The sequence below is a fragment of the Aquarana catesbeiana genome, linkage group LG12 (genome assembly GCF_042186555.1).
Source record: "Aquarana catesbeiana isolate 2022-GZ linkage group LG12, ASM4218655v1, whole genome shotgun sequence".
Lineage (NCBI taxonomy): Eukaryota > Metazoa > Chordata > Amphibia > Anura > Ranidae > Aquarana > Aquarana catesbeiana.
The window spans coordinates 91,476,765-91,503,040 of NC_133335.1; the positions used below are offsets into that span (position 1 = coordinate 91,476,765).

General features: G+C 41.3%; 1 protein-coding gene across 2 annotated transcripts in view; it reads right to left on the minus strand.

The window, feature by feature from the left end:
• Positions 1-26,276, minus strand: part of SGSH (N-sulfoglucosamine sulfohydrolase) — an 80,446-nt gene that overhangs the window by 35,762 nt on the left and 18,408 nt on the right. For both annotated transcript variants that reach the window (XM_073608209.1, XM_073608208.1), the window contains exons 3-6: positions 22,699-22,804; positions 22,105-22,255; positions 16,353-16,509; positions 12,172-12,253 (exon numbers count right to left, since the gene is read on the minus strand). In XM_073608209.1, coding sequence (XP_073464310.1) covers positions 12,172-12,253; positions 16,353-16,509; positions 22,105-22,255; positions 22,699-22,804 — 496 coding nt within the window. The remainder of the gene's footprint in view (positions 1-12,171; positions 12,254-16,352; positions 16,510-22,104; positions 22,256-22,698; positions 22,805-26,276) is intronic.

The window sequence follows — 26,276 nt, forward strand, 5'->3', positions numbered from 1 at the left end:
TCCTTAAGTGGTTAACCACTTGCCGACCGCCTCACGCTGATATACGTCAGCAGAATGGCACGGGCAGGTAGAATCACGTACCCGTACGTGATCTGCCTCCCGCAGGTGGGGGGTCCGATCGGACCCCCCCTCGGTGCCAGAGGCAGCCGGCATTTGTACGCGGGTGATCAGACGTGAGGGGGAGGCCATCCATTCGTGGCCACCCCCTCGCGATCGCTCCCGGAGAATGAAATTCTTCCTCTGCTGCTGTAATGTAAAATGCGGCAGAGGAAGTGATGTCACATCTCCTCGAGACGGTCTTTTCGTTCCGGCGCCGAGGAGAGAAGACAAAAATGTGAGTTACACCAACACTACACTAACAGTAGAACACGCAGGCACACTTTTCACCCCCCGATCACCCCCTTGTACCCCCTGTCACACTGACACCAATAGCAGTTTTTTTTTTTTTGCATTGGTGTCAGTTTGTGACAGTTATAAGTGTTAGGGCAGTTAGGGTTAGCCCCCTTTAGGTCTAGGTTACCCCCCTTTAGGTCCAGGGTACCCCCCTAACCCCCCTAATAAAGGTTAACCCCTTGATCACCCCCCGTCGCCAGTGTCACTAAGCGATCATTTTTCTAAACGCTGTATTAGTGACACAGGTGACGCTAGTCAGGTAGGTAAGTATATAGGTTCGCTGTCAGTGTTTTATACACCATATACTACCTACTAAAGGTTTTAATCCCCTGATTGCCCCCTAGTTAACCCTTTCACCAGTGATCTCCGTATAAGTGTTACGGGTGACACTGGTTAGTTAGTTTGTTTTTTATAGTTTATTATAGTTTCAGGGCACCCGCCGTTTATTTCCTAATAAAGGTTTAACCCCCTAATTACCCGGCGGTGATATAAGTTAAGTTTTTAGGGTCAGATAAGGTCTGCGTCACCCCAGGCAGCGTCAGGTTAGTGCCAGTACAGCTAAAACCCAAGCACGCAGCATACACCTCCCTTAGTGCTATAGTATCTGAACGGATCCGATCAGATCTATACTAGCGTCCCCAGCAGTTTAGGGTTCCCAACAACGCAGTGTTAGCGGGATCAGCCCAGATACCTGCTAGCACCTGCGTTTTGCCCCTCGGCCCAGCCCTGCCCAGCCCACCCAAGTGCAGTATCCATCGATCACTGACACTTACAAAACACTAAGCACACATAACTGCAGCGTTCGCAGAGTCAGGCCTGATCCCTGCGATCGCTAACAGTTTTTTGGTAGCGTTTTGAATCAGTCGCTGACAGTCAGGAGCTTTTTTGCCTGTGAGTCTCACTAGTGTACCCCTAAATTTAGAGCCCAAAATGGCAAATCGAAGGTACACTAGTGAAGCGGCCTACACGTTTCTGAGCACGACAGACAGTGAAGAGGAAGTCACTCATCTGTCAGATTCAGGCTCAAAATACGATCCTGTAGAGGACAGCGGCTCCATGACAGATAGCTCTGACGACGGAGTTGTGGTCCCTGCCAAGGTCAGGCGTACCAGACCCCAAACTTCTTCTTCTGTCCTTGAAGTGCAAGAACCGCAGGGCTCTCGTATGGAGCAGAGAAGTACTAGCGCCGCTATTTCTTCTGGTGAACTGGCAAGCACCAGCGGCCTAGTACACCCTGGTCGTACTCGTACATCCAGCACTGCAGTATCACGTGGTGACGTGGCGAGTCCCATAAGTGCAGTTCAAGCTGGTGAGGTGGCAAGCACAAGTAGTGTCCCACTGCCACCAAGAAGACAAAGACAGGCCCGTCGTGCCCATAGTGCCCTTCCTGCTGCATTCGCCAATCCGAATTGGGAACCCACCACTTCTGCAGCATCCGTATTTCCCCCATTCACTGGCCAACCCTGGAAACAGTTGATTTTACGCCACTGGATTTTTATTCGCTGTTTTTCACCGAAGATCTCTATAGATCTATTGTGGACCAAAGCAATTTATACGCTGGTCAACACATCGCCACTATTCCCCAGTCCTCCCTTGCCAGAGATTGGAGACCAATTACGGTCCCCGAATTTAAGCTCTTTCTGGGCCTTTTCCCTCAACATGGGCATAAATAAAAAGAGTGAGTTGTGGTCATATTGGTCCACTGACCCAATTTACCATATGCCCGTGTTCTCTGCCTCCATGCCCAGGGCACGATACGAGCAGATTTTGCGGTTCATGCACTTCAATGACAATGAACTCTGTCATCCTCGTGGAGACCCTGGATACGATCGGCTCTACAAAATTCAGCCCCTCGTAAACCACTTCAACCAACGTTTTGCAGACTTGTTTACTCCCCATCAAGTTGTCTGCGTTGATGAGTCCCTGATTAAATTTTCTGGCCGCTTGTCATTCAAACAGTACCTTCCCAGCAAGCGTGCCAGATACGGGGTCAAGATGTATAAGCTCTGTGACAGGGCCACAGGCTATACATGTAGTTTTATGGTTTACGAGGGCAAAGATAGTCACGTAGAGCCGACAAACTGCCCTGACTACATAGGAAGCGCTGGCAAGATAGTGTGGGACTTGGTGTGACCCTTATTCGGAAAGGGGTACCACTTGTACGTAGACAATTATTACACGAGCGTGCCCCTTTTTAGTCACCTTTTTGATCAACAGATTGGAGCATGTGGCACTGTGCGATCTAATCGCCGGGGCTTTCCCCAGCGGCTTGTAGATTCCCGTCTTAGGCTGGGGGAGAGAGCCTGCTTGAAGTGTAATAACTTGCTCGCTATGAAGTGGAGGGATAATAAGAATGTTTTCGTTCTTACCTCCCTTCATGCAGACACGACAGTCCAAATTACTACGGCGACTGGTGTTGTGGAGAAACCCCTCTGTGTCCATGAATATAACCAAAATATGGGAGGGGTGGACCTCAACGACCAGTTGTTGGCGCCGTACCTAATTGCCCGTAAGGCCAGACGCTGGTACAAGAAAGTGTCTGTTTATTTATTTCAATTGGCTTTGCTGAACGCTCATGTGCTATACAGGGCTTCAGGACGGACTGGATCCTTCCTTAAATTCCAGGAGGAGATCGTCAGAGCCCTTCTGTTTCCAGACGGTGCTCCACCTCACCTTCCCCAACCAAATGCAGTAAGCCGGCTGTAAAAGAGGCATTTTTCTTATGTCCTCCCGAGTACCCCTACCCAACGAGCCCCCCAAAAAAGATGTCGTGTCTGCAGCAAGCGCGGATTTAGGCGTGACACCCGGTATTATTGTCCCTCCTGTCCTGACAATCCTGGTCTATGCATTGGTGAATGTTTTGAACGCTACCATACACTAGTTGAATATTAGCGTAGGGTACAGCACTGCACAGACTAGGACACACTTTCACAGGGTCTCCCAAGATGCCATCACATTTTGAGAGACCCAAACCTGGTACCAGTTAGAAAAGTTAAAGTTACTAAAAAAAGTGTAAAAAAAAAAATAAAATAAAAAAAAAATAAAAAAAATAAAAACACAAAAAAATATAAAATAAAAAAAACAAAAATAGTTGTTGTTTTTATTGTTCTCTCTCTATTCTCTCTCTATTGTTCTGCTCTTTTTTATTGTATTCTATACTGCAATGTTTTATTGTTATGTTTTTATCATGTTTGCTTTATAGGTATGCAATTTTTTTATACTTTGTTTTTTTTATTGTTAACCACTTTTTTGTTTTCAGGTATGCCATTCAGCTGCAGAGCGGTTTTATTTATCTTGACAGCAACAGCATTTGCTCCCACGATACATAAAGCCTTGACTCCAGCGCTGTCGGAGGTGATTTCACCACCACAGTTACATACTTCAGCATATATGCCAAAGCGTGGGGGCAGCAGAGGGCGGAGGAGGGATTTGCTCCTAACTTTTGCGGGAGGATGCCCCCATGCTTCGGCATATATATACGGTGCATGTATGCCCATCATTAGAAGTGGGTGGATGAAGGGAGGTATTCTAATGGTGGGCATACCCACCGATCAATATCTTTTTTTCGTTCAGCCCACAGGCTGCATGAAAAGAAGTTTACAATATATGCCCAACAAGGACCAGCAACGTACTGGTATGTTGCTGGACTTTGAGTGGTTATACCAGAATGATGCCTGCAGGTTTAGGTATCATCTGGGTATCATCTTGGTATCATTCTTTTCAGCCAGCGGTCGGCTTTCATGTAAAAGCAATCCTAGTGGCCAATTAGCCTCTAGACTGCTTTTACAAGCAGTGGGAGGGAATGCCCCCCCCCCACCCCCCCACCGTCTTCCATGTTTTTCTCTGGCTCTCCTGTCCCAACAGGGAACCTGAAAATGCAGCCGGTGATTCAGCCAGCTGACCATAGAGCTGATCAGAGACCAGAATGGCTCCAAACATCTCTATGGCCTAAGAAACCGGAAGCTACGAGCATTTCATGACTTAGATTTCGCCAGATGTAAACAGCGCCATTGGGAAATTGGGAAAGCATTTTATCACACCGATCTTGGTGTGGTCAGATGCTTTGAGGGCAGAGGAGAGATCTAGGGTCTAATAGACACCAATTTTTTCAAAAAAGAGTACCTGTCACTACCTATTGCTATAATAGGGGATATTTACATTCCCTGAGATAACAATAAAAATGATTAAAAAAAAATAAAAATGAAAGGAACAGTTTAAAAATAAGATAAAAAAGCAAAAAAATAATAAAGAAAAAAAAAAAAAGCACCCCTGTCCCCCCCTGCTCTCGCGCAAAGGTGAACGCAAGCGTCGGTCTGGCGTCAAATGTAAACAGCAATTGCACCATGCATGTGAGGTATCACCGCGAAGGTCAGACCGAGGGCAATAATTTTAGCAGTAGACCTCCTCTGTAAATCTAAAGTGGTAACCTGTAAAGGCTTTTAAAAATGTATTTAGTTTGGCGCCACTGCACGTTTGTGCGCAATTTTATGTCATCAAACATTTGGGCTATATATTGTTTTTTAGTGCATTAAAATTTAAAAAAGTGTGTTTTTTCCCCAAAAAATGCGTTTGAAAAATCACTGCGCAAATACTGTGTGAAAAAAAAATGAAACACCCACCATTTTAATCTGTAGGGCATTTGCTTTCAAAAAATATATAATGTTTGGGGGTTCAAAGTAATTTTCTTGCAAAAAAAAATAATTTTTTCATGTAAACAAAAAGTGTCAGAAAGGGCTTTGTCTTCAACTGGTTAGAAGACCCCTTTCACACAGGGGCGGTTTGCAGGCGGTATTGCGCTAAAAATACCGCCTGCAAACCGCCCCTAAACAGCCTCCTCTGTTTGTTCAGTGTGAAAGCCCGAGGGCTTTCACACTGAAGCGGTGCGCAGGCAGGACGGTGGAAAAAGTCCTGCAAACCGCTTTTTTGGAGCGGTGAAGGAGCGGTGTATTCACCGCTCCTTCATCGCTCCTGCTCATTGAAATCAATGGGACAGCGCGGCTATACCGCGGCAATACCGCGGCTATAGCCGCGCTGTACGAGGGATTTTAACCCTTTTTCGGCCGCCAGCGGGGGTTAAAACCGCCCCGCTAGCGGCCGAATACAGCTGCAAGAACGACGGTACAGCAGCGCTAAAAATAGCGCTGTTGTACCGCCGACGCCCCCACCGCCCCAGTGTGAAAGGGGCCTAAGAGTGGGTGATGTGTGACATAAGCTTCTAAATGTTGTGCATAAAATGCCAGGACAGTTCAAAACCCCCCCAAATGACCCCATTTTGGAAAGTAGACACCCCAAGCTATTTGCTGAGAGGCATGTCCATGGAATATTTTATATTGTGACACAAGTTGCGGGAAAAAGACAATTTTTTTTTTTTTTTTTGCACAAAGTTGTCACTAAATGATATATTGCTCAAACATGCCATGGGAATATGTGAAATTACACCCCAAAATAAATTCTGTTGCTTCTCCTGAGTACGGGGATACCACTAGACTTTTTGGGAGCCTAGCCGCGTACGGGACCCCGAAAACCAAGCACCGCCTTCAGGCTTTCTAAGGGCGTAAATTTTTGATTTCACTCTTCACTGCCTATCACAGTTTCGGAGGCCATGGAATGCCCAGATGGCACAAACCCCCCCAAATGACCCCATTTTGGAAAATAGACACCCCAAGCGATTTGCTGAGAGGTATAGTGAGTATTTTGCAGACCTCACTTTTTGTCACAAACTTTTGAAATTTGAAAAAAGAAAAAAAAATACATTTTTCTTATCTTTCTTCATTTTCAAAAACAAATGAGAGCTGCAAAATACTCACCATGCCTCTCAGCAAATAGCTTGGGGTGTCTACTTTCCAAAATGGGGTCATTTTGGGGGGTTTTGTGCTATCTTGGCATTTTAGGTAGTGAGGAGTGAAATCAAAAATTTACGCCCTTAGAAATCCTGAAGGCGGTGATTGGATTTCGGGGCCCCGTATGAAGCTAGGCTCCCAAAAAGTCCTACACATGTGGTATCCCCATACTCAGGGGAAGCAGCTAAATGTATTTTGGGGTGCAATTCCACATATGTCCATGGCATGTTTGAGCAATATATCATTTAGTGACAACTTTGTGCAAAAAAAAAAAAAAAAATGTCACTTTCCCGCAACTTGTGTCACAATATAAAATATTCCATGGACTCAACATGCCTCTCAGCAAATAGCTTGGGGTGTCCACTTTCCAAAATGAGGTCATTGGGGGGGGGGGGGTGTGCCATCTGGGCATTTTATGGCCTTCAAAACTGTGATAGGTAGTGAGGAGTGAAATCAAAAATTTACGCCCTTAGAAACCCTGAAGGCGGTGCTTTGTTTTCGGGGCCCCGTACGCGGCTAGGCTCCCAAAAAGTCCCACACATGTGGTATCCCCGTACTCAGGAGAAGCAGCTAAATGTGTTTTGGGGTGCAATTCCACATATGCCAATGGCCTGTGTGAGCAATATATCATTTAGTGACAACTTTTTGTAATTTTTTTTTTTTGTCATTATTCAATCACTTGGGACAAAAAAATAAATATTCAATGGGTTCAACATGCCTCTCAGCAATTTCCTTGGGGTGTCTACTTTCCAAAATGGGGTCATTTGGGGGGGGTTTGTACTGCCCTGCCATTTTAGCACCTCAAGAAATTACATAGGCAGTCATAAACTAAAAGCTGTGTAAATTCCAGAAAATGTACCCTAGTTTGTAGACGATATAACTTTTGCGCAAACCAATAAATATACGCTTATTGACATTTTTTTTTACCAAAGACATGTGGCCGAATACATTTTGGCCTAAATGTATGACTAAAATTGAGTTTATTAGATTTTTTTTATAACAAAAAGTAGAAAATATCATTTTTTTTTCAAAATTTTCGGTCTTTTTCCGTTTATAGCGCAAAAAATAAAAACGGCAGAGGTGATCAAATACCATCAAAAAAAGCTCTATTTGTGGGAAGAAAAGGATGCAAATTTTGTTTGGGTACAGCATTACATGACCGCGCAATTAGCAGTTAAAGCGACGCAGTACCCAATTTGTAAAAAGTGCTTTGGTCAGGAAGGGGGTAAATCCTTCTGGGGCTGAAGTGGTTAAATATGAAAATTTAAATATGGAAATGTTACAAAGGTTAGAGGTCATGGCAATTAGATTTTGATTCTCTTTTTTTTTCTATTTTCTATCCTTTTTCGCTCCATATTAATTGTTGTCATCTCCATAGTATTTTTAAGCGTAGCCACTCAAATGTCAAATGTCTCTATTTCACAACATAGCCATGCTCCTTTAGAAATAATTCACATCCGACCTTGTATTTCCTACATGCTAATGCTTGATTTTATCTTATTAGGGTGGTCTTGAAATTGTTAATATCTAGGTGTTTGTGTTACTTTTATGTGAATTTACGACTAGTTTTTGTTTCACTTTTGAGATATGTAACTGTTCTCTGTATTGGTATATTTGTCTTCAATATACAATACCTTCTATTAAATAAAACACTATAAAGTAAAATTATAAAACGTATTACTATGAAATAAATGCATTATTATTAATAATCTTCTGAACAAGAGTTGTGTGTTAGCCCCAAAAATGACTGAGGTTGATTTACTAAAATTGGAGAGTGCGAAATGTGTGGCAGCTCTCCACCGAAACCAATCAGCTTCCAGGTTATTTTTGTCAAAGCTTCATTGAACAAGCTGAAGTTAGAAGCTGATTGGCTACTATGCACAGCTGCTCCAGATTTTGTACTCTCCAGTTTTAGTAAATCAACCCAACTGTGTCTTACTTTGATGCATCCAGAAAATATCTTCATACAAAACTATGGAAATTCATTATAGCTGGTTTGACTACTGCCATAATCAGCACAATAAATGTGCTAATTCTACCATACCATCTTCTATACGGACCACAATATACCATATGTAGGTACTCTGTTCTTTTCTGTAATGGCTAAGACACATCACTTATAATATTAATGATAGGACTATACAGTGCTGCAACCTGAATTTTCCTAGATAATTAGTGTTGCATTTTATTCTGACTTATCCAGGTGAGTCTGTATTTGTCATCCTTACTATACATTATAGACACCTATTATTGAAACCACTACACTAAAAAGTGCCTTCTCTCTTTTTTGTTCTCCTTTTGATCCATAAATTATAAACACACAAAATAGGCGTATAGTATTTTGGCAAGAAAGTGTTCCCAAGGTCTAGGGTTATTAGCAGAACAAAAAAAAAAAATCTTAAATCCAGATTAAATATTTGCCTTTGAAGTTAGATAGTCACATGTCCATATGCCTGACACATGACTGCAGGTCACAATCTTTTCTAAAGGTCTTGCTTAAAATTGTGCCACCCTTTTTCTTGGCTCAGTTTACATGGAAAAAAAAAACAGGTCTGTTTTAAAAACAGAAAGACATATAATGGGAGATTTGCTAAAACTAATGTACACAGAATTTGGTGCAGATGTGCATAGTAAGCAATCAGCTTCTAACTTCAGCTTGTTCATCAATCCAGCTTTGAAAATAAAACCTGGAAGCCGATTGGTTACTATGCACAGCACCATCGGATTCTGAGTGCACCGGTTTTAGTAAATTTCCCCCATAATGCCTGTGATACTAATTTTGCAGACCTAATTTTTCTGCAGTTTGCTTTATTTATAATAAAGTTGAGGCAAACTGTTGAATACATGGTTGAAATGTATGTGAAATGTTCCACCTAACAATTATCTTATAAGTTTGTGTAATTCTGTTATACTAATCTGGTTTACAAACCTGTTTCAGACAGCACAGCCTGGTCCTGGAACCGTCTGCATCACAGTTAAGCAATACAGTCTGGTTCAGGACCAGCCATGACTGGTCAATGGAGGGACAGCAGCACACTGGTGAGGTTAACCCTCTGTTTTGTAACCATGTAAGAAAGCAACACAGTCCTGACTGGCTCAAAGTGCCGATTCGCCCTCTTTCTGTCAGAGTTTTGCTGTATAGTGAAGTCAAACATAGTTATGTGCATATGCTAGTTCTATGTAAAATACATAAGTAGATATAAACTTTCTTTAATCATTTTTGTATGTACCATGTTACCTGTAAAAGAAATATCTCTTTTGGTCCAACGTTCTTGTTTTCAGTGTGCCTTCAAATCATTGCTGGGAGTGCCAAAATGGTTCTCAAGGGCACTTCTCATGCTGCTTTAGTGTGCAGTCAGCTGCAGAACTATACTTCTTATGAGCATTGGCATTAGGGAGATTATCAGAGAGTACTGTGCCTATGTAGGCCAGCGTGTTGTCATTTAGCCCAACCACGACTTCCCATTCAGGGCTGACAGCAATGCTCATCATTTCAATGCAGCAGTGTCAGCCAACAGATGGAACAGCCTCTTTTTATGGCAGGGTCATCAGAAATCTTCTATTACTAACAGCAGTCTGACATAGAAATAAAAGGGGGAAATGCGCAGAAATAAGTTCTGATTTATTGAGAGGTTTGGTTTTCCTAGAAAACACTTTAATTTTTTTTTACATATCTGTAACTTCAATAAAATATTTCTATGTCTGCATGAAGTTCATGTTTCATCTACAGTGCCTTGAAAAAGTATTCATACTCCTTGAAATTTTCCACATTTTGTCATGTTACAACCAAAAATGTACATGTATTTTATTGGGATTTTTTTTGATAGACCAACACAAAGTGGCACATAATTGCGAAGTGGAAGGAAAATGATAAATGTTGTTCAAATTTATTTTACAAATAAATATGTGAAAAGTGTGGCGTGCATTTGTATTCAGCCCCCCGACTCAATACTTTGTAGAACCACCTTTCGCTGCAACTACAAGTCTTTTGGGGTTTTTCTCTACCAGCTTTGCACATCTAGAGAGTAACATTTTTGCCCATTCTTCTTTGCAAAATAGCTCAAGTTCTGTCAGATTGGATGGAGAGCGTCTGTGAACAACAATTTTCAAGTCTTGCCACATATTCTCAATTGGATTTAGGTCTGGACTTTGACTGGGCCATTCTAACACATGAATATGCTTTGAACTAAACCATTCCATTGTAGCTCTGGTTGTATGTTTAGGGCGGTTGTCCTGCTGGAAAGTGAACCTCCGCCCCAGTCTCAAGTCTTTTTCAGACTCTAACAGGTTTTCTTCTAAGATCGCCCTGTATTTGGCTCCATCCATCTTCCCATCAACTCTCATCAGCTTCCCTGTCCCTACTGAAAATAAGCATTCCCACAACATGATGTTGCCACCACCAAGTTTCACGGTGGGGATGGTGTGTTCAGGGTGATGTGCAGTGTTAGTTTTCCGCCACACATAGAGTTTTGCTTTTAGGCCAAAAAGTTCAAATTTGATCTCATCTGTCCACAGCACCTTCCTCCACATGGGTATGAATACTTTTTCAAGGCACTGTATCTGTTGTAAAATCTTCTCACTGCTAGACTGCAGTGTGAATAGTTTATTTTTTATAGTTAGATTTAGCCAGGAGTACATATGGGTTCCAGTGGAGTTTGGAATCCTTGGTTTAAACTGGCTATACACTAGTAGAATTTTGTAAAAGTTTATTGCTTTAACCAGTTCCCACCAAGGCCAATTCTGACATTTCTCTCCTACAGGTAAAAATCTGTATTTTTTTTTTTGCTAGAAAATTGCTTAGAACCCCTAAAAGTTATATTATATTATGCCGTATTTGCGCAGCAGTTTTTTCAAAGGCTTTTTTTTTGGAAAAAATACACCTTAATTAATTTTTTGCACACAAACCCTATATAATGCCCAATTTTTGTTAAAATATGAAAGATGATGTTACGCCGAGTAAATAGATACCTAAAATGTCACGCTTTAAAATTGCGCACACCCATGGAAAGGCTAAAATTGCTGCTCTCACTTTGAAATTCACGGCAATAGCTCACATGTGTGGTGCGATCACTGTTTACATATGCGTGCGGGACTTATGCATAAGCACAGGGGGAAGGGAGCGCTTTTATAAAAACCTTTTTATTATTTATTTAATTCAAAACTTTATTTTTATATTTTTCTCTCTCATTTTTTTTTGTTTGATCAACCTTTTTGCTTTCACAAGGTACGAACAAATCCCTTGCGAAAGAATGGGCTGTGACAGGACCTCTTTATGGAGAGATCTGGAGTCTATTAGACCTCAGATATCTCCTCTGGGCTCCGATGCAACCAACCAGACACAGATGGGACTGATCAGCTGCTTCTCTGGCCGGTAACGGCCAGGTAACCAAAGAGCCGAAACCGGAAGTGACAAAATCCTTCATCCGGGGTCAAAGTGAGGGAGGAACATCAGTTCCTTTCTCTCTGTAGTGATTGTGTGAAGTCATATGACATCATATGGGTGGGAAGTGGCTAAGAGAATTTGATTTTCTAATCGTTAGTGAGGTCAAATTTAGCAATTGATTTTGACCACAGTGACAAGAAAATTCAAAGGAGCGGGATGGAAAATTTTAGGGGGTGTACTCACTTTTGTTGCCAGCGGTTTAGACATTAATGGCTGTGTGTTGAGTTATTTTGAGGGGACAGCAAATTTACACTGTTATACAAGCTGTACACTCACTATTTTACAGTGTGGCAAATTGTAATTTCTTCAGTGTTGTCACATGAAAAGATATAATAAAACATTTACAAAAATGTGAGGGGTGTACTCACTTTTGTGAGATATATACATACATATACACACACACACACAGTATTTCCATGCAAATATTTTTAGTTCTAAAACCTGAGCCACTGTGGGTAGATTAATACCAAGATCTGGAAAAGAACTACCACTAACCTTGGTCCATCCGGCCAATTGTTGTATACTGCGCAGCAATGTCTGCCCTGGCACTGGGTGTGTCTTGAATGAAATAAGGGACCTGAAATAAGATACAGTTGTCTCATTTTCCAGATGATGCATTTCTGGTATAGAATTAAGGACTTAATACAATACAGTAAGTGACAGTATACTGTAAACTGTTCGGTATTTTTATTAAAATATTTGATTTTAAGGACAGTAACCTGAAGAAAAGAAAAGTTGGGGTTAATGAGAAGGTAAAAACTACTAATAATATTCATAAATAAAATGTACATACAACGCTTAAGATATCAGACATCTGTGCAAGTTTGTTCCCTATCCTACTGCCCTATTTTAGCGTCATGTTAGTCAAAATTTGTCTAGAGATGGAGCTTCCCATCCAGTGGTTAAATCTAGGAAGTTTCAGCTGCATCATTTGACTTCTGATCCGTTGGAAACTTCCAACCTCTTTCAGACATTTATAGTAGGTCTAATGCAACTCTGTAATTTTCTCACCCACACGTGGAGTAAGCCCCAGTTATAATCCCCTCAGAGTTTGAAACACTCTGCTAAGATCCTAAGCCAATCTTCCAAACTGTTGCATATCACTGTATTTTGCTTAATGGGAAATGGGCCTAGCCTAGACATTACTTTTACAGATCAACAAAAAGATAGGATTCTGCAGATGACCCACAGTGCCTCCATCTCTAGTAAGTCCTTTTGCATTGGTATAGGGCCACCAAAACCCTACATAAACTCTTCCCTCACTGTTCCTCCCTTTGCTGGATATGCCAAACTAAAAACACAAGTGTTCCCTTTTGCATATCTTTTAGTCCTGCACAGATATACAGGGTTTTTGAAATCAAGTCAAAACCATATTTTGTTTCCATTAACTGGCAATAAAGCATTGCAAACAATCTCTGGTATTACATTTACTGGGATGTGTACAGACTAGAGGTCGACCGATATGGGTTTTTCACTGGCCGATGCCAAAGCCGATATTTAGAAATCGCGGTGGCCGATGGCCGATATATGATGCCGATTTTTTTGGGCCGATATATTAGGCCGATTTTTTTTTTTTTTTTTCCCTTCATCTCATAAAATCTAACAGTTAGACCCCTTTCACACTGGGGCGTTTTTCAGGCGCTTTTGGGCTAAAAATAGCGCCTGTAAAACGGCTCCCCTGCAGTCTGTGTGAAAGCTTGAGTGCTGTCACACTGAGGCGATGCGCTGGCAGGATGTTAAAAAAAAGTCCTGCAAGCAGCATCTTTGGAGCGGTGTATACCGCTCCTCCACCACTCCTGCCCATTGAAATGAATGTGCATCGCTGCCGAAGCGCCTGCAAAGCGTTTCAGCAGCAGCGCTTCAGGGGCGCATTTAACCCCTTCTTCGGCCGCTAGCTGGGTTATAAGCGCCCCGCTAGCAGCCGAATAGCGCCGCTAAAATGACGGTAAAGCACTGCTAAAATTAACAGCGTTTTACCGTCAACGCATGCCCGCTCCAGTGTGAAAGCAGCCTTAAGTAATAAGTGATACAGAAATTTTTTTATATTTAAACATTTATTAAACAAAACAAACCGCGGATCAGTTCACTTGTATGCAGAATTTAGATTAAAAAAAATAACTATATCTTAAATATTAAATAAACAAAAACAGGTAATTAAAACTTTTGGACGAAAAAAAATGGGCTAACTTTACTGCTTTTTTTTTTTTTTTTATTTCATTAGTGTATTTTTAAAAAAAAACTTGCATTTGAAAGACCGCTGCGCAAATACCGTGTGACATAAAATATTGCGACAACCGCTATTTTATTCCCTAGGGTCTCTGCTAAAAAAAATATATATAATGTTTGGGGGTTCTAAGTGATTTTCTAGCAGAAAATACAGGATTTTTACTTGTAGGCAACAAGTGTCAGAAAAGATTAAGAGCCCATTCACACAGGGGCAACTTTGGATCCGACTTCAAGTCGCCCCAAGTCGCCCCTAGTTGCCTCAAGTCGCACTACACGAAAAAATCAATGTAAGTGAATGGATCTTAATGCACACTACTGCAGTCGTTCCGACTTCAGAAAAGGTTTCTGTACTACTTCAATCCGACTTGAAGGCAACTTGTACCCATTGATTTCAATGGAAGTTGCCTCCAAGTCTGATCACTGTTCATACTGAGGCAACTTTACAGGAAGCAGAAAAGAAACAGAAAGTAATTTCCTCCACTAAACAGCCAGCCCCCTCCTTCTCACACACAGCTGATAAGATCAGATTGGCCACTTGTAGTTCCCTGTCCTGGAGGCGACTTCAAGTTGTGTTGTAAGTTGCCCCAAGTCGTGCTGTGATTCATACTCAAGTCGTGTCCAAGTTGCCTCCCAAAGTCGTGCTGGAAGTCGTGTTGCCCCTGTGTGAATGGGCTCTAGTCTTTAAATGGTTAAACTGAAAACTTCTCCACGGAGTTCAGTCTATTGATAAAAGAACCTGAAAGAGATACAATGTATCTTCTTATCAGACTTGGCAGGCTGCCCAGAGGAGGAGAGAAGAAAACTTCAGACAACTTGCAATTGACTTCAATTACAGAAGTCATTTGCAAGTCCCACTGAATCGGCTTTTTTTATCAGCACAATCGGCCGATGCCGATTAAGTAAAAAAAGCCAAATATCGGCCGATATATCGGTCGACCTCTAGTACAGACAAGATGTTTATTGTATTGGAAACACACTACCAGTCCTCAAGCTGGCCTTTGATTTTCTAGGATTAATGAAATTGAATCTATGGAGGAACTCATGGCCGCTGTGAACCATACGGTTAAATAATTCCACAAAACATTTACTGGTTAGATTTTACATGCTCTGCCAAATACCATTAACTTTTGAACAGTTAGTAGTTATCCAGATTGTGAGACTTTCCTTGGGTTAAGCCCCCATATTTGGAACGCTACCCTGGAAATGACAGTACAAATAGTGAATTTTGAATAGCTCTGAAAGGAACTGGAAAGAATTAAAGTGTATCCATCCGAGACAAGGATTAGATATCCGTCCCTTTCCAGTTCGACCTCTACATGTTTCGTGGTGGAACTGCTTCTTCGGGAGTATAGATCAGAGTTTATCTCTATACAATGTATTAAGATTATTATTATGTATACGTCCACTTCTTTATAGAGATAAAGTCTGAACTATACTCCTGAAGAAGCGGTTCCACCGCGAAACATGTAGAGGTCGAACTGGAAAGGGACGGATGTCTAATCCTCTCTCCTTACCCTAGGATGCAGATGAAAAGGATCGGGGGTAGGGCTGCTACTCCTCGCTCCGGGCCGTTGCTTCTCTCTGGGTCTCAGGACCCACTTCCTGATTGGCCAGGAGGAGCATCGGGAAGAAAATAGTGAATATTAATTCGCTATTGTCACACAACTGGGTGGCCTCACCCTTTTTTGAAGCCAATTGGAGCCTCAGGCTCTAATCATGTGCTTAAAAAACAAAAAAAAACACATTGAAATCCATGCATCTGGCACACTGCATGTAGATTAGGGGCCGAGCGCATGGATTAGGGGGCGACGCCCCTGCGCCCTTTATAGACGGGCTGCCACTGCTCTTACTAATAAGTCCAAATCCCAACATCCAACCAGGAAGACTGAGAACATACTGAGGGGGTGTTACCACACTGTCCTGCAATCACAGTGAATCCAGTGATTGGTATCCATTGATTGGCACTGACATCATAATGGCTCTCTACCTCTGATGATAGCCCACCACCAGGATAACATCTATAGAGGAAGAGGACACTACACATCATGTGACCGGTCTGAAGACATCAGAAAGCTGTTCAAAAAGACAAAAACACAACTGGGTAAGGGTGGATTTTTCTCTTTTGGGTGGGAGATGAGAGCCAAGGGTTGGCTTTCACACCGAAAATTGCTCCTAAAAACCTGTTCTTGGACTATTACCCATTTCAAGTCTGCACTTGGGACAGGAAAATAAAAATGTAAAGACCACTCACAGCTCTGTGAACTTGTGCAAATACTGAATTCTGGCAAAAACAAACCCTCCTATGTACAGGATGGGCACACTTGTAATAGTTTTTACCAATGACCACACTAGAGTGTTCACCATATAAAACACCCTATAGAATATATAATATGTGAAAGCCTCCTGCAGACCAGTCTTTATTACTGAAGAAAAGTTTCTGTAGATCTCACCTGAACTTGTTCAGCCGTATAATACTGTGGTTTCCAATCTGGAATTCGTCCCATTCCAGGTTCCCCATTTCCAAATTTCTCACAGAATGATCCATACTGAGGCTGGGAGTGTCCACAGCGATGGGGATCATGGAAAGCAACATAAAGAAAGAATGGTCTGTGAGATAATAAATTGTTATTACTAATCATTAGTAAAATAAAATTTGCTAATTTGTAAAATAAATTCACAAACATAAAGGTCACCAATGTGTAATCATTCTTGTTTTACATGAAGTGAACATTGGTGTTGAAACCGCTAATTTTTCATAAAATGGTTATTCCATCTCGTGAAATGTTATTTTATCATCTCAAATGACACGTTTTCCTTCATATTACACAAAATACAGCATTTTTTTTTTTGCTTGTCACATTCATACAGTGAACTTTTTATAACTAGACCTCTAAGTGACCCCACCAAGGGCACAACCCACTGGGGCTAGACACCAGTACTCTAGATACTCCATCAGGAACAGGAATGGGTACTGTTGGATGACCACATGCAGATAGAGTACCCACATCTTATTAACTGTTGCTCTTGTTCAGTAACCCAATAATTGTGTAATTTGGAAGAGGCAGTGAACTAAACATTCTGCAATGGGGACTGTTTGTTATGGCATACTGTCTCTGGCTCAAAAACATCATCAATACACTGTACATGAGGCTGGTGCTATACATTGGGGTTCATTTACTAAAGGAAAATAGACTGTGCACTTTGCAAGTGCAGTTGCTCCAGAGCTTAGTAAATGAGGTGAAGCTTCAGTTTATAAGAAAAAATACCCAATCGCATGCAAGGAAAGAAACAAAACAAAACAAAAAAAAAGCATTTTTGCTTGCACATGATTGGATGATGTACATCAGCAGAACCTCCTCTCATTTACTAAGCTCTGGAGCAACTGCACTTCCAAAGTGCACAGTCTGTTTGCCTTTAGTAAACCAACCCCACTGTTTTCAACAATTCCTAGTGATATTATAATTACGGTATATTGTTTACTTTAATGCTCTCACCCAAAATGCACTTTTTTTTTATATAAAACTTAACAAAACGGGTGTAAAATGTTACAAACGGACAGACACATATTTTATCTATGTGGTATTTAAAGTGGTTGTAAACCCTGGCAGGAAAAAAAAACAAAGACCTGCAAGACAAAGGCATAATGAGCTAGTATGCATAGTGATGACGTCTCACGCATGCGCTTTGGGAGCCGCCAGCAACGGCACATTCACTGAAAGCAACAGCATGTACGTGCCATTGCTTCAGTGCACATGTGCCAATTACGTCAGCACATGCAAATACAGGGGATATCTCCTAAACTGTTCAGGTTTAGGAGATATCCAGGGTAGCTACAGGTAAGCCTTATTATAGGCTTACCTGTAGAAAAGTGTGTTGTAAGGCTTTATAACCACTTTAAATTGCCATTTTTTTTTCCTTTAAGTTTTTTTGTTTTTTTTTACACTTCAAGCTTCTCTTACTATAACACAGAAGAATTGGGGTATACAATGATCACCTGCTGCAATTCTTACTATGTATGAAACAAACTCCACTGATTCTTGACTTTGGCTGGTCCTGCTTTACATAACTTATATAAAAACACAAGTCCCCAGTGGTATCTGGCAGATTGGGTGGATGTTTATTCAGTCACGAAGCACAGTGTATATCCAGCATTGCACAAATACTTTGACACGTTTTGCAACTTACTGTTTACTCAAAAGGTCTCATAAGGGTCAGTTCACACTACAACGACTTGGGATCCGACTTGTCAGCCCTCAAGTCACTTGACATTGGGAATTGCATTATAGTCAATTAGAGCCGTCTTAATGTCCACTACTGAAGTCGCTCCGACTTCAGAAAAGGTTCCTGTACTGCTTCAATCCAACTTCTAGGTGACCTGTACCCACAGAATTCAATGGAAGTCGCCTCCAAGTCGGATCTCCATCTATATTGAAGCCACTTTACAGGAAAAGAAATTAGTTTACCCAGGAAAAGCCCTCCCTCCCAGAGAGCTGATTATTCTGTGATTGGCCACAGCCAAAGGTTGCCTGTCCTGGAGGTGACTTGAAGTCGCGTTGTAAGTTGCTTAAAGTCACGTTGAAGTCACCTTGCAAAGTCGCGCTGAAGTCGTGTTGCCCCTGTGTGAATCGGCACTTATGAGCACCTTATGAGTAAACACTAAGTGGTTGATTTACTAAAGGCAAATAGACGGTGTACTCTGCAAGTGCAGTTGCTCCAGAGCCGACTTCCACCGTTTGCAGGCAAAAATTATGTTTTTTTTCCTCTTGCATGCGATTGGGTAGTCTTTGAAAAGTGAAGCTTTACCTCATTTACTAAGCTCTGGAGCAACTACACTTGTCTTTTTGCCTTTGGTAAATTAGCCCCCAAATTTGCAAAATGTACAGTTTAATTTTTTTCAGTGTGTATTTACTTAAACATTCCAATCTTTGGGGGGAGAATTTATCTCCCATTTGCACAGTAAAGCTTGCAAGCTGCAAGGAAATCATTCTCTTTAGAGAATCCCATGATTCAGCGATCATGCTCTTTTAGTTAAGAAATTAAATGGAACGTTAAAAGGAGAAATATGGCCAAAGCTGCAATTTGTTCTGCATTCCTGTGACCAGTTTTTACAGCCCACTGTCGGTTGATATCACTCAATCGGTCCAGTTTTAGGAAAGATCCAGAAAGATCTGGAACAGCAGCTGGATCAACCTCTTAGTAAGCCGCTGGGACAGTAAAACAGCTGCTACCAAGCCCTTCACAGCTCAGCACTCCAGTGAGCGCTGGAGGGCAGAGCACAGAGCCGGTGACTCACAGTTACTGGCTCTCTGCTCAGTGGAGATTGAGTGATCAGTGGTCTTTGATTGCTCAGTTCTCAGTCTTAGAAGCAGTGGGGGACAGATGCAGCATCAGATTGACCCACAGTTACTGGCTCTCTGCTCAGTGGAGATTGAGTGATCAGTGGTCTTTGATTGCTCAGTTCTCAGTCTTAGAAGCAGTGGGGGACATATGCAGCATTAGATTGATGCTGCATCCACCTAGGAAAGTATAAGGCCTCATGCACACTGGATTTTTTTACAGCAGCTCCAAGGGGCGTCTGCCACTTTTTTTTCTGTCTCTAAATTCCCCTGCATTTTAGCCTATGTGTCCATGCACACATCAACTTTTAGCACCATTTAGAGGCAGGAGAGTTTAAAGGCAGGAAAAAACCCACTGGCCGTGCGTTCAGGGACAGCAGAGATTTGGCAGACAAAACGCTTAACGCTGCTAAACGTGTCTAAATGCGGTTAGCACTGCAGAATTTATTCATTTCAATAGCCAGATTAAATTAAAATTCTGGCCAATGAAATAAACGCCCAAACACCAAACGCTGCTAAACTCTTAAGCCTCGGAATTGTGTGTTGGCAGACTGTTGGCCTAAAATCCGACACTCCATCGGATAATTGTTGTCAGATTTTCCACGGACAAATGTTGGATGGCAGGCTTTAAAATTTTCTGTCGACAACGGTCAGTTGTCAGATTTTCCGAGCATGTGTACACAAGTCCATCAGACCTAAAGGCCAAAGTACAAACACGCATGCTTACCAAACACAACATTAGCAGAAGGTGCTCAAAGGGTGGCGCTAAAGAGCTGAAAAACCATCTAGTGCGTCACTACGTTCGTGTTTGTTGGCCGACAATTGTGTGCCGTTTGTATGCAAGACAAGTTCCTGGCCAACGCCCCTCCGGACAAAAGTCATACGCTTTGTCTGCAGAAAATCCAATCGTGTGTACGAGGCTTTAGGTGAGTTTTAAACACAGATTTTATCTTGTAAGGAGAAACCGCATTTTACGATAAACTAGTGTGCATGAGGCCTAAATGTTTTTTTTTTTTTGTATGAAACCTGAACCTCTTGTTTAAAGTTTTCTTGAAAACCACAATATTTTACTGACTGAATTATTAAGTAAACAAATCCACGTATAGCAACTGTGACATACAGTGGGGACGGAAAGTATTCAGACCCCCTTAAATTTTTCACTCTTTATTATATTGCAGCCATTTGCTAAAATCATTTTTTTCTTCATTAATGTACACACAGCACCCCATATTGACAGAAAAACATAGAATTGTTGACATTTTTTGCAGATTTATTAAAAAAGAAAAACTGAAATATCACATGGTCCTAAGTATTCAGACCCTTTGCTCAGTATTTAGTAGAAGCACCCTTTTGATCTAATACAGCCATGAGTCTTTTTGGGAAAGATACAAGTTTTTCACACCTGGATTTGAGGATCCTCTGCCATTCCTCCTTGCAGATCCTCTCCAGTTCTGTCAGGTTGGATGGTAAACGTTGGTGGACAGCCATTTTTAGGTCTCTCCAAAGATGCTCAATTGGGTTTAAGTCAGGGCTCTGGCTGGGCCATTCAAGAACAGTCACGGAGTTGTTGTGAAGCCACTCCTTCCTTATTTTAGCTGTGTGCTTAGGGTCATTGTCTTGTTGGAAGGTAAACCTTCGGCCCAGTCTGAGGTTCTGAGCACTCTAGAGAAGGTTTTCGTCCAGGATATCCCTGTACTTGGCCGCATTCAACTTTCCCTTGATTGCAACCAGTCGTCCTGTCCCTGCAGCTGAAAAACACCCCCACAGCATGATGCGGCCACCACCATGCTTCACTGTTGGGACTGTATTGGACAGGTGATGAGCAGTGCCTGGTTTTCTCCACACATACCGCTTAGAATTAAGACCAAAAAGTTCTATCTTGGTCTCATCAGACCAGAAAGAATCTTATTTCTCACCATCTTGGAGTCCTTCAGGTGTTTTTTTAGAAAACTCCATGCGGGCTTTCATGTGTCTTGAGAGAGGCTTCCATCAGGCCACTCTGCCATAAAGCCCCGACTGGTGGAGTGCTGCAGTGATGGTTGACTTTCTACAACTTTCTCCCACCTCCCGACTGCATCTCTGGAGCTCAGCCACAGTGATCTTTGGGTTCTTCTTTACCTCTCTCACCAAGGCTCTTCTACCCCGATAGCTCAGTTTGGCCGGACGGCCAGCTCTAGGAAGGGTTTTGGTCGTCCCAAACGTCTTCCATTTAAGAATTATGGAGCCCACTGTGCTCTTAGGAACCTTAAGTGCAGCAGAAAATTTTTTGTAACCTTGGCCAGATCTGTGCCTTGCCACAATTCTGTCTCTGAGCTCTTCAGGCAGTTCCTTTGACCTCATGATTCTCATTTGCTCTGACATGCACTGTGAGCGGTAAGGTCTTATATAGACAGGTGTGTGGCTTTCCTAATCAAGTCTAATCAGTATAATCAAACACATCTGGACTCAAATGAAGGTGTAGAACCATCTCAAGGGTGATCAGAAGAAATGGACAGCACCTAATTTAAATATATGAGTGTCACAGAAAAAGGTCTGAATACTGAATGATATTTCAGTTTTTCTTTTTTTAATAAATCTGCAAAAATGTCAACAATTCTGTGTTTTTCTGTCAATATGGGGTGCTGTGTGTACATTAATGAGGAAAAAAATGAACTTAAATGATTTTAGAAAATGGCTGCAATATAACAAAGAGTGAAAAATGTAAGGGGGTCTGAATACTTTCCGTCCCCGCTGTGAAACAATGTTTTATTTGTGTACATATGTTGATATTAATTAAAAATGCACAGCAGGGTATGGGGACAAAACACTGAATATCATTGTTGTGGACATTTTCTACGCTCCAAATAACTTAATTACAACTTTTTACCTTTGATCTTTGCTTTGCAGAAATTTTCTGACCAACACTTTGATCCGTGTTATGTTCCGTCCTACTTGCAGCACTGAGCTGTTTTCTTCTGTGTAGGCGAAATCAAATGGGTAGACAGACTCGGGCCCCACATGCTTCTTCCCAATTATTCCTGTAGAAAATAAGCACATAATTAGAAACACTGAAACAAGGCAGATATATACAGTATGTGATCATTAACACCCACTATCTTGGCATATGCAGAGGTACTGTAGATAGCTGTCCTTTCAATTCCTTATGAATGCTTCATTTAAGAATATTTATATATATATATATATATATATATATATAAAATATATATATATATATATATATATATATATATATATATATATATATATATATATATATATATATATATATGTATATATATATATATATACATACACACATACATATACACACACATACATACATATACATATACACACACACACACACATACTTTTTTTTCTTTTTTTATCATTATTTATTTTTTATTATTATTTTTTTTTTTCCTGCAATCTATTGGATATTTCTTTTGTTTTTGTTTCCATGTTTGAATTACACAGTTACCTGTCCGGATGCCAGCCTGGTTAAGCAGCAGAGGTAAACTCTTTACATCATCAAACGAATTAAAGTGGTGAACATCTTGATGAAGGCCGTATATACCATTCTGGTGCTGCACATAAAATGATATTGGGTTACTAGACTTAAAGTAAACCTATGAGTTCCCATTGCCTACTTTAAAAAAAAAAAAAAGTGCAGATACCTTTTTTACATGTGGATTCACTGACCTAAGACCCCTTTCACACTAAGGCGCTTAAAAACTGCCCATAAACATTGGGTGCTTTTGCAGCATTTTTCGAGTGCTTTTGAAGCGCTTCCCATTTATTTCAATGGAGAGGGGCGTTTTTGAGGTGCTTTTGTAAGTGCTCCAAAGATGCTGCTTGCATGACTTTTTTCACCACCCAGCCAGCGCACCACCCCAGTGTGAAAGCATCCATTGAAATGAATGAGAGGAGTTGTCAGTAGCTTTTCAGGCGCTATTTTTAGCGCAAAAGCGCCTCAGTGTGAAAGGGGTCTTAAGCATGCAAGATGGGAACTTAGACTCATTAGTTACATGTAAGTTCCAGTCCACTACCTCTCTAGGTAGTTAAGCCAGGACCAAAATGATATCCCAAGATGCCACTCCATAAAAGTCAGGAATGGCAGTTTTAATATTTCCTATAAAATAAATATTTATGAAAACAAGTGCTATATTACTGAGAATAAAACCAACCGAGTAAAATTTTAATTAACTGGGCCTATAGCAAAATCTGTGGGAGCAACCTGGACTTCCAATCTTTGCTGTAGAAGAAAACCCAAAAAAAGAGCCATGTGTCATTCTAGAATAATTCAAGTTTCTATACAAAATATATTCATGCACTATTAATAAATCCCAGGTGCTATTGCTATCTAGATTAGTTACCAGGGTGTTATACAGAACAGACTAATTAGACATATTCTGTTCTGTGCACTGACTCTCCTATGCCACTAAGCCCAAAGTAGTCACAAAGACTAATCACTGGGTTAATTTGACTAAACTAAGCTTGTATGAGTTACTACAAGGGAAGGAAGGGCTGGGGGGGTCAAGGTTGGTGGCCCTGAGTGGAGATTTGTAACTATTTAGATCTTGAGCAAAGCAGGACCTGAAGTCAGCGACACATGGCGGACATTATATAGCTAGCCGCTTCCTGTTCCGACCTGCGATCACGGCACCTGGGTAAGGAAAGTTTAGAAGCATAAACTTTCTTTGTGGCTCTGAGATGTCTCATAACTGAATGTTGAGTGCCACAAAGGAAGCTAATTCTGGAAGTTGTGAAAAAAAGAATAAACCATGTTCTTTTTGAGCACTATGGTACATTTCATTTAGCCCACAGAAAGCTATCCCTAACAGGCAAGGGCTAGTTGGCTATGTTTTCCATTCAGGCCAATGGTTTCCAATGCTCCCCTGGTTACCACCTTATCTGGACTGCAACAAGCTATAGCGCAATTGAGAAATACTAAAGCAACAGTCACTGGATTCAAAGTTGGTATGTTAGCATAATGAATGCTCCTGCATTCAAAGTTGGTATGCTGGCATAATGACTGCTCTTGGATTCAAAGTTGGTATGCTGGCATAATGACTTCTCCTGGATTCAAAGTTGGTATGCTGGCATAATGAATGCTCCTGGATTCAAAGTTGGTATGCTGGCATAATGAATGCTCCTGGATTCAAAGTTGGTATGCTGGCATAATGACTGCTCTTGGATTCAAAGTTGGTATGCTGGCATAATGAATGCTCCTGGATTCAAAGTTGGTATGCTGGCATAATGACTGCTCTTGGATTCAAAGTTGGTATGCTGGCATAATGACTGCTCCTGGATTCAAAGTTGGTATGCTGGCATAATGAATGCTCCTGGATTCAAAGTTGGTGTGCTGGCATAATGAATGCTCCTGGATTCAAAGTTGGTATGCTGGCATAATGACTGCTCTTGGATTCAAAGTTGGTATGCTGGCATAATGACTGCTCTTGGATTCAAAGTTGGTATGCTGGCATAATGACTGCTCCTGGATTCAAAGTTGGTATGCTGGCATAATGAATGCTCCTGGATTCAAAGTTGGTGTGCTGGCATAATGACTGGAATTTTTTTCAGCAATTTCAACTACTTTGAAAAACTAGACAAAAAATCAGCTCAGTCAATAAACTCCCTTAAGTGAGTAGCAAACATACACCAATCAGTGATTCCACAACACCTTTGTAAAATATCAAAACATTAATTAGTGCAGCTCTACCTAAGATAGAAAAAAAACACCTTTTAAATCAACCTCTCTATGCTCCAAAAAATAGCGCTGCACTATTTTATGTTTTGATATCAACTACTTTGAACCAAAAAAACTAAGTAATATTTCAATGCAAATGACCTCCAACAGTTTTGATCATTTTCAGCCGTCATCTTTTCCTGAACATTTAGAGAATTCTCTCCAGTTATACAAGGTCGCGTTTTTCAGTGACACTATGATTTATATTTAAACAATGAAATTAAAGCGGAACTAAACCCTCCTATTGTTTTTCAGCTCAGGAAGCTGTCATCTTAGATTCTGTTTGGTGTCATAACTGGTCACATGTGTAGGACCATGGCAGTTGCCGATCAGTCATTTGATGGTTTGACAGTTTGGTTGAGAATACAAGCAGATGTGACAGTTACCATTCCTGGAATGCTGGTATTTGTTCAGATTAGGCGACCCGTCAGATTTTGTAAGAAGAGTGATGTTCCATCTTGGTACACCCCGCAGTCAGCCGCAGTAAGGATACAGTGAGAAGGCAGCAAGTGGACATCTTTTTGCACCCTCTGAAGTCTCGCATTTCACACTTATTTTTACCAGTAAACTCAGCTTATATAATGAAATACAGAATTTTGAAATCCGCCTGACTGTTTTGATGTTGAATTTTCAAAGCAGCGGTGTTCTGTCAGATTTGCAAACCTGTGAGATCAGCAGGCTTGCCGCTGCTTTTAAAATTCAACATCAAAACAGCCAGATGGCTCACAGGAGCCAACAGACAGGGATGGAGGGGGGAGAAGGACATAAGAGGGACAGCAGGGCTGCAGATGACGGAAGCACGTAAACTGACCACGGTGTCAGGGCTCAGCAGCCATGATACACCATGGTCAGTTTACAGAGGGGGCAGAAACTGGCAAGATCAGTCAGGTATTTTAGGTGTTACAGCATTTCTTCAGACCTGCCTAAAACTCTTGCACAGTACTGTATATACAAACATGTTAACAAACTTTGTAGCAGAGTTTTACCTGTTTCTGTTCTTAAGAAAAAGCTGTATATTCTAGTTGGTCCTTGGAAGTCTGATTCCTGAATGGGAGTGTCTGTATTCAAGCTAATCAGCTGATGCGCTTGCAGTGTTCTAGTGAGAAAGTTTTTGTGTCTGCTTCTCTTTAAAAAGTAATTGACTCCTTTTAGGTAGTATCTCACAAAGAATATCATTTCTATTCCAAAGGATGCCTAAATCTAACTCGTATCTTAGTGCAGACTTCTGGAAAAATCAGTGAGCCAATCACAAAAGCAGCAAATTACATTTCTGGGGAAGTTTTGTAACGATGTACAGAAAGCCTCTAGGT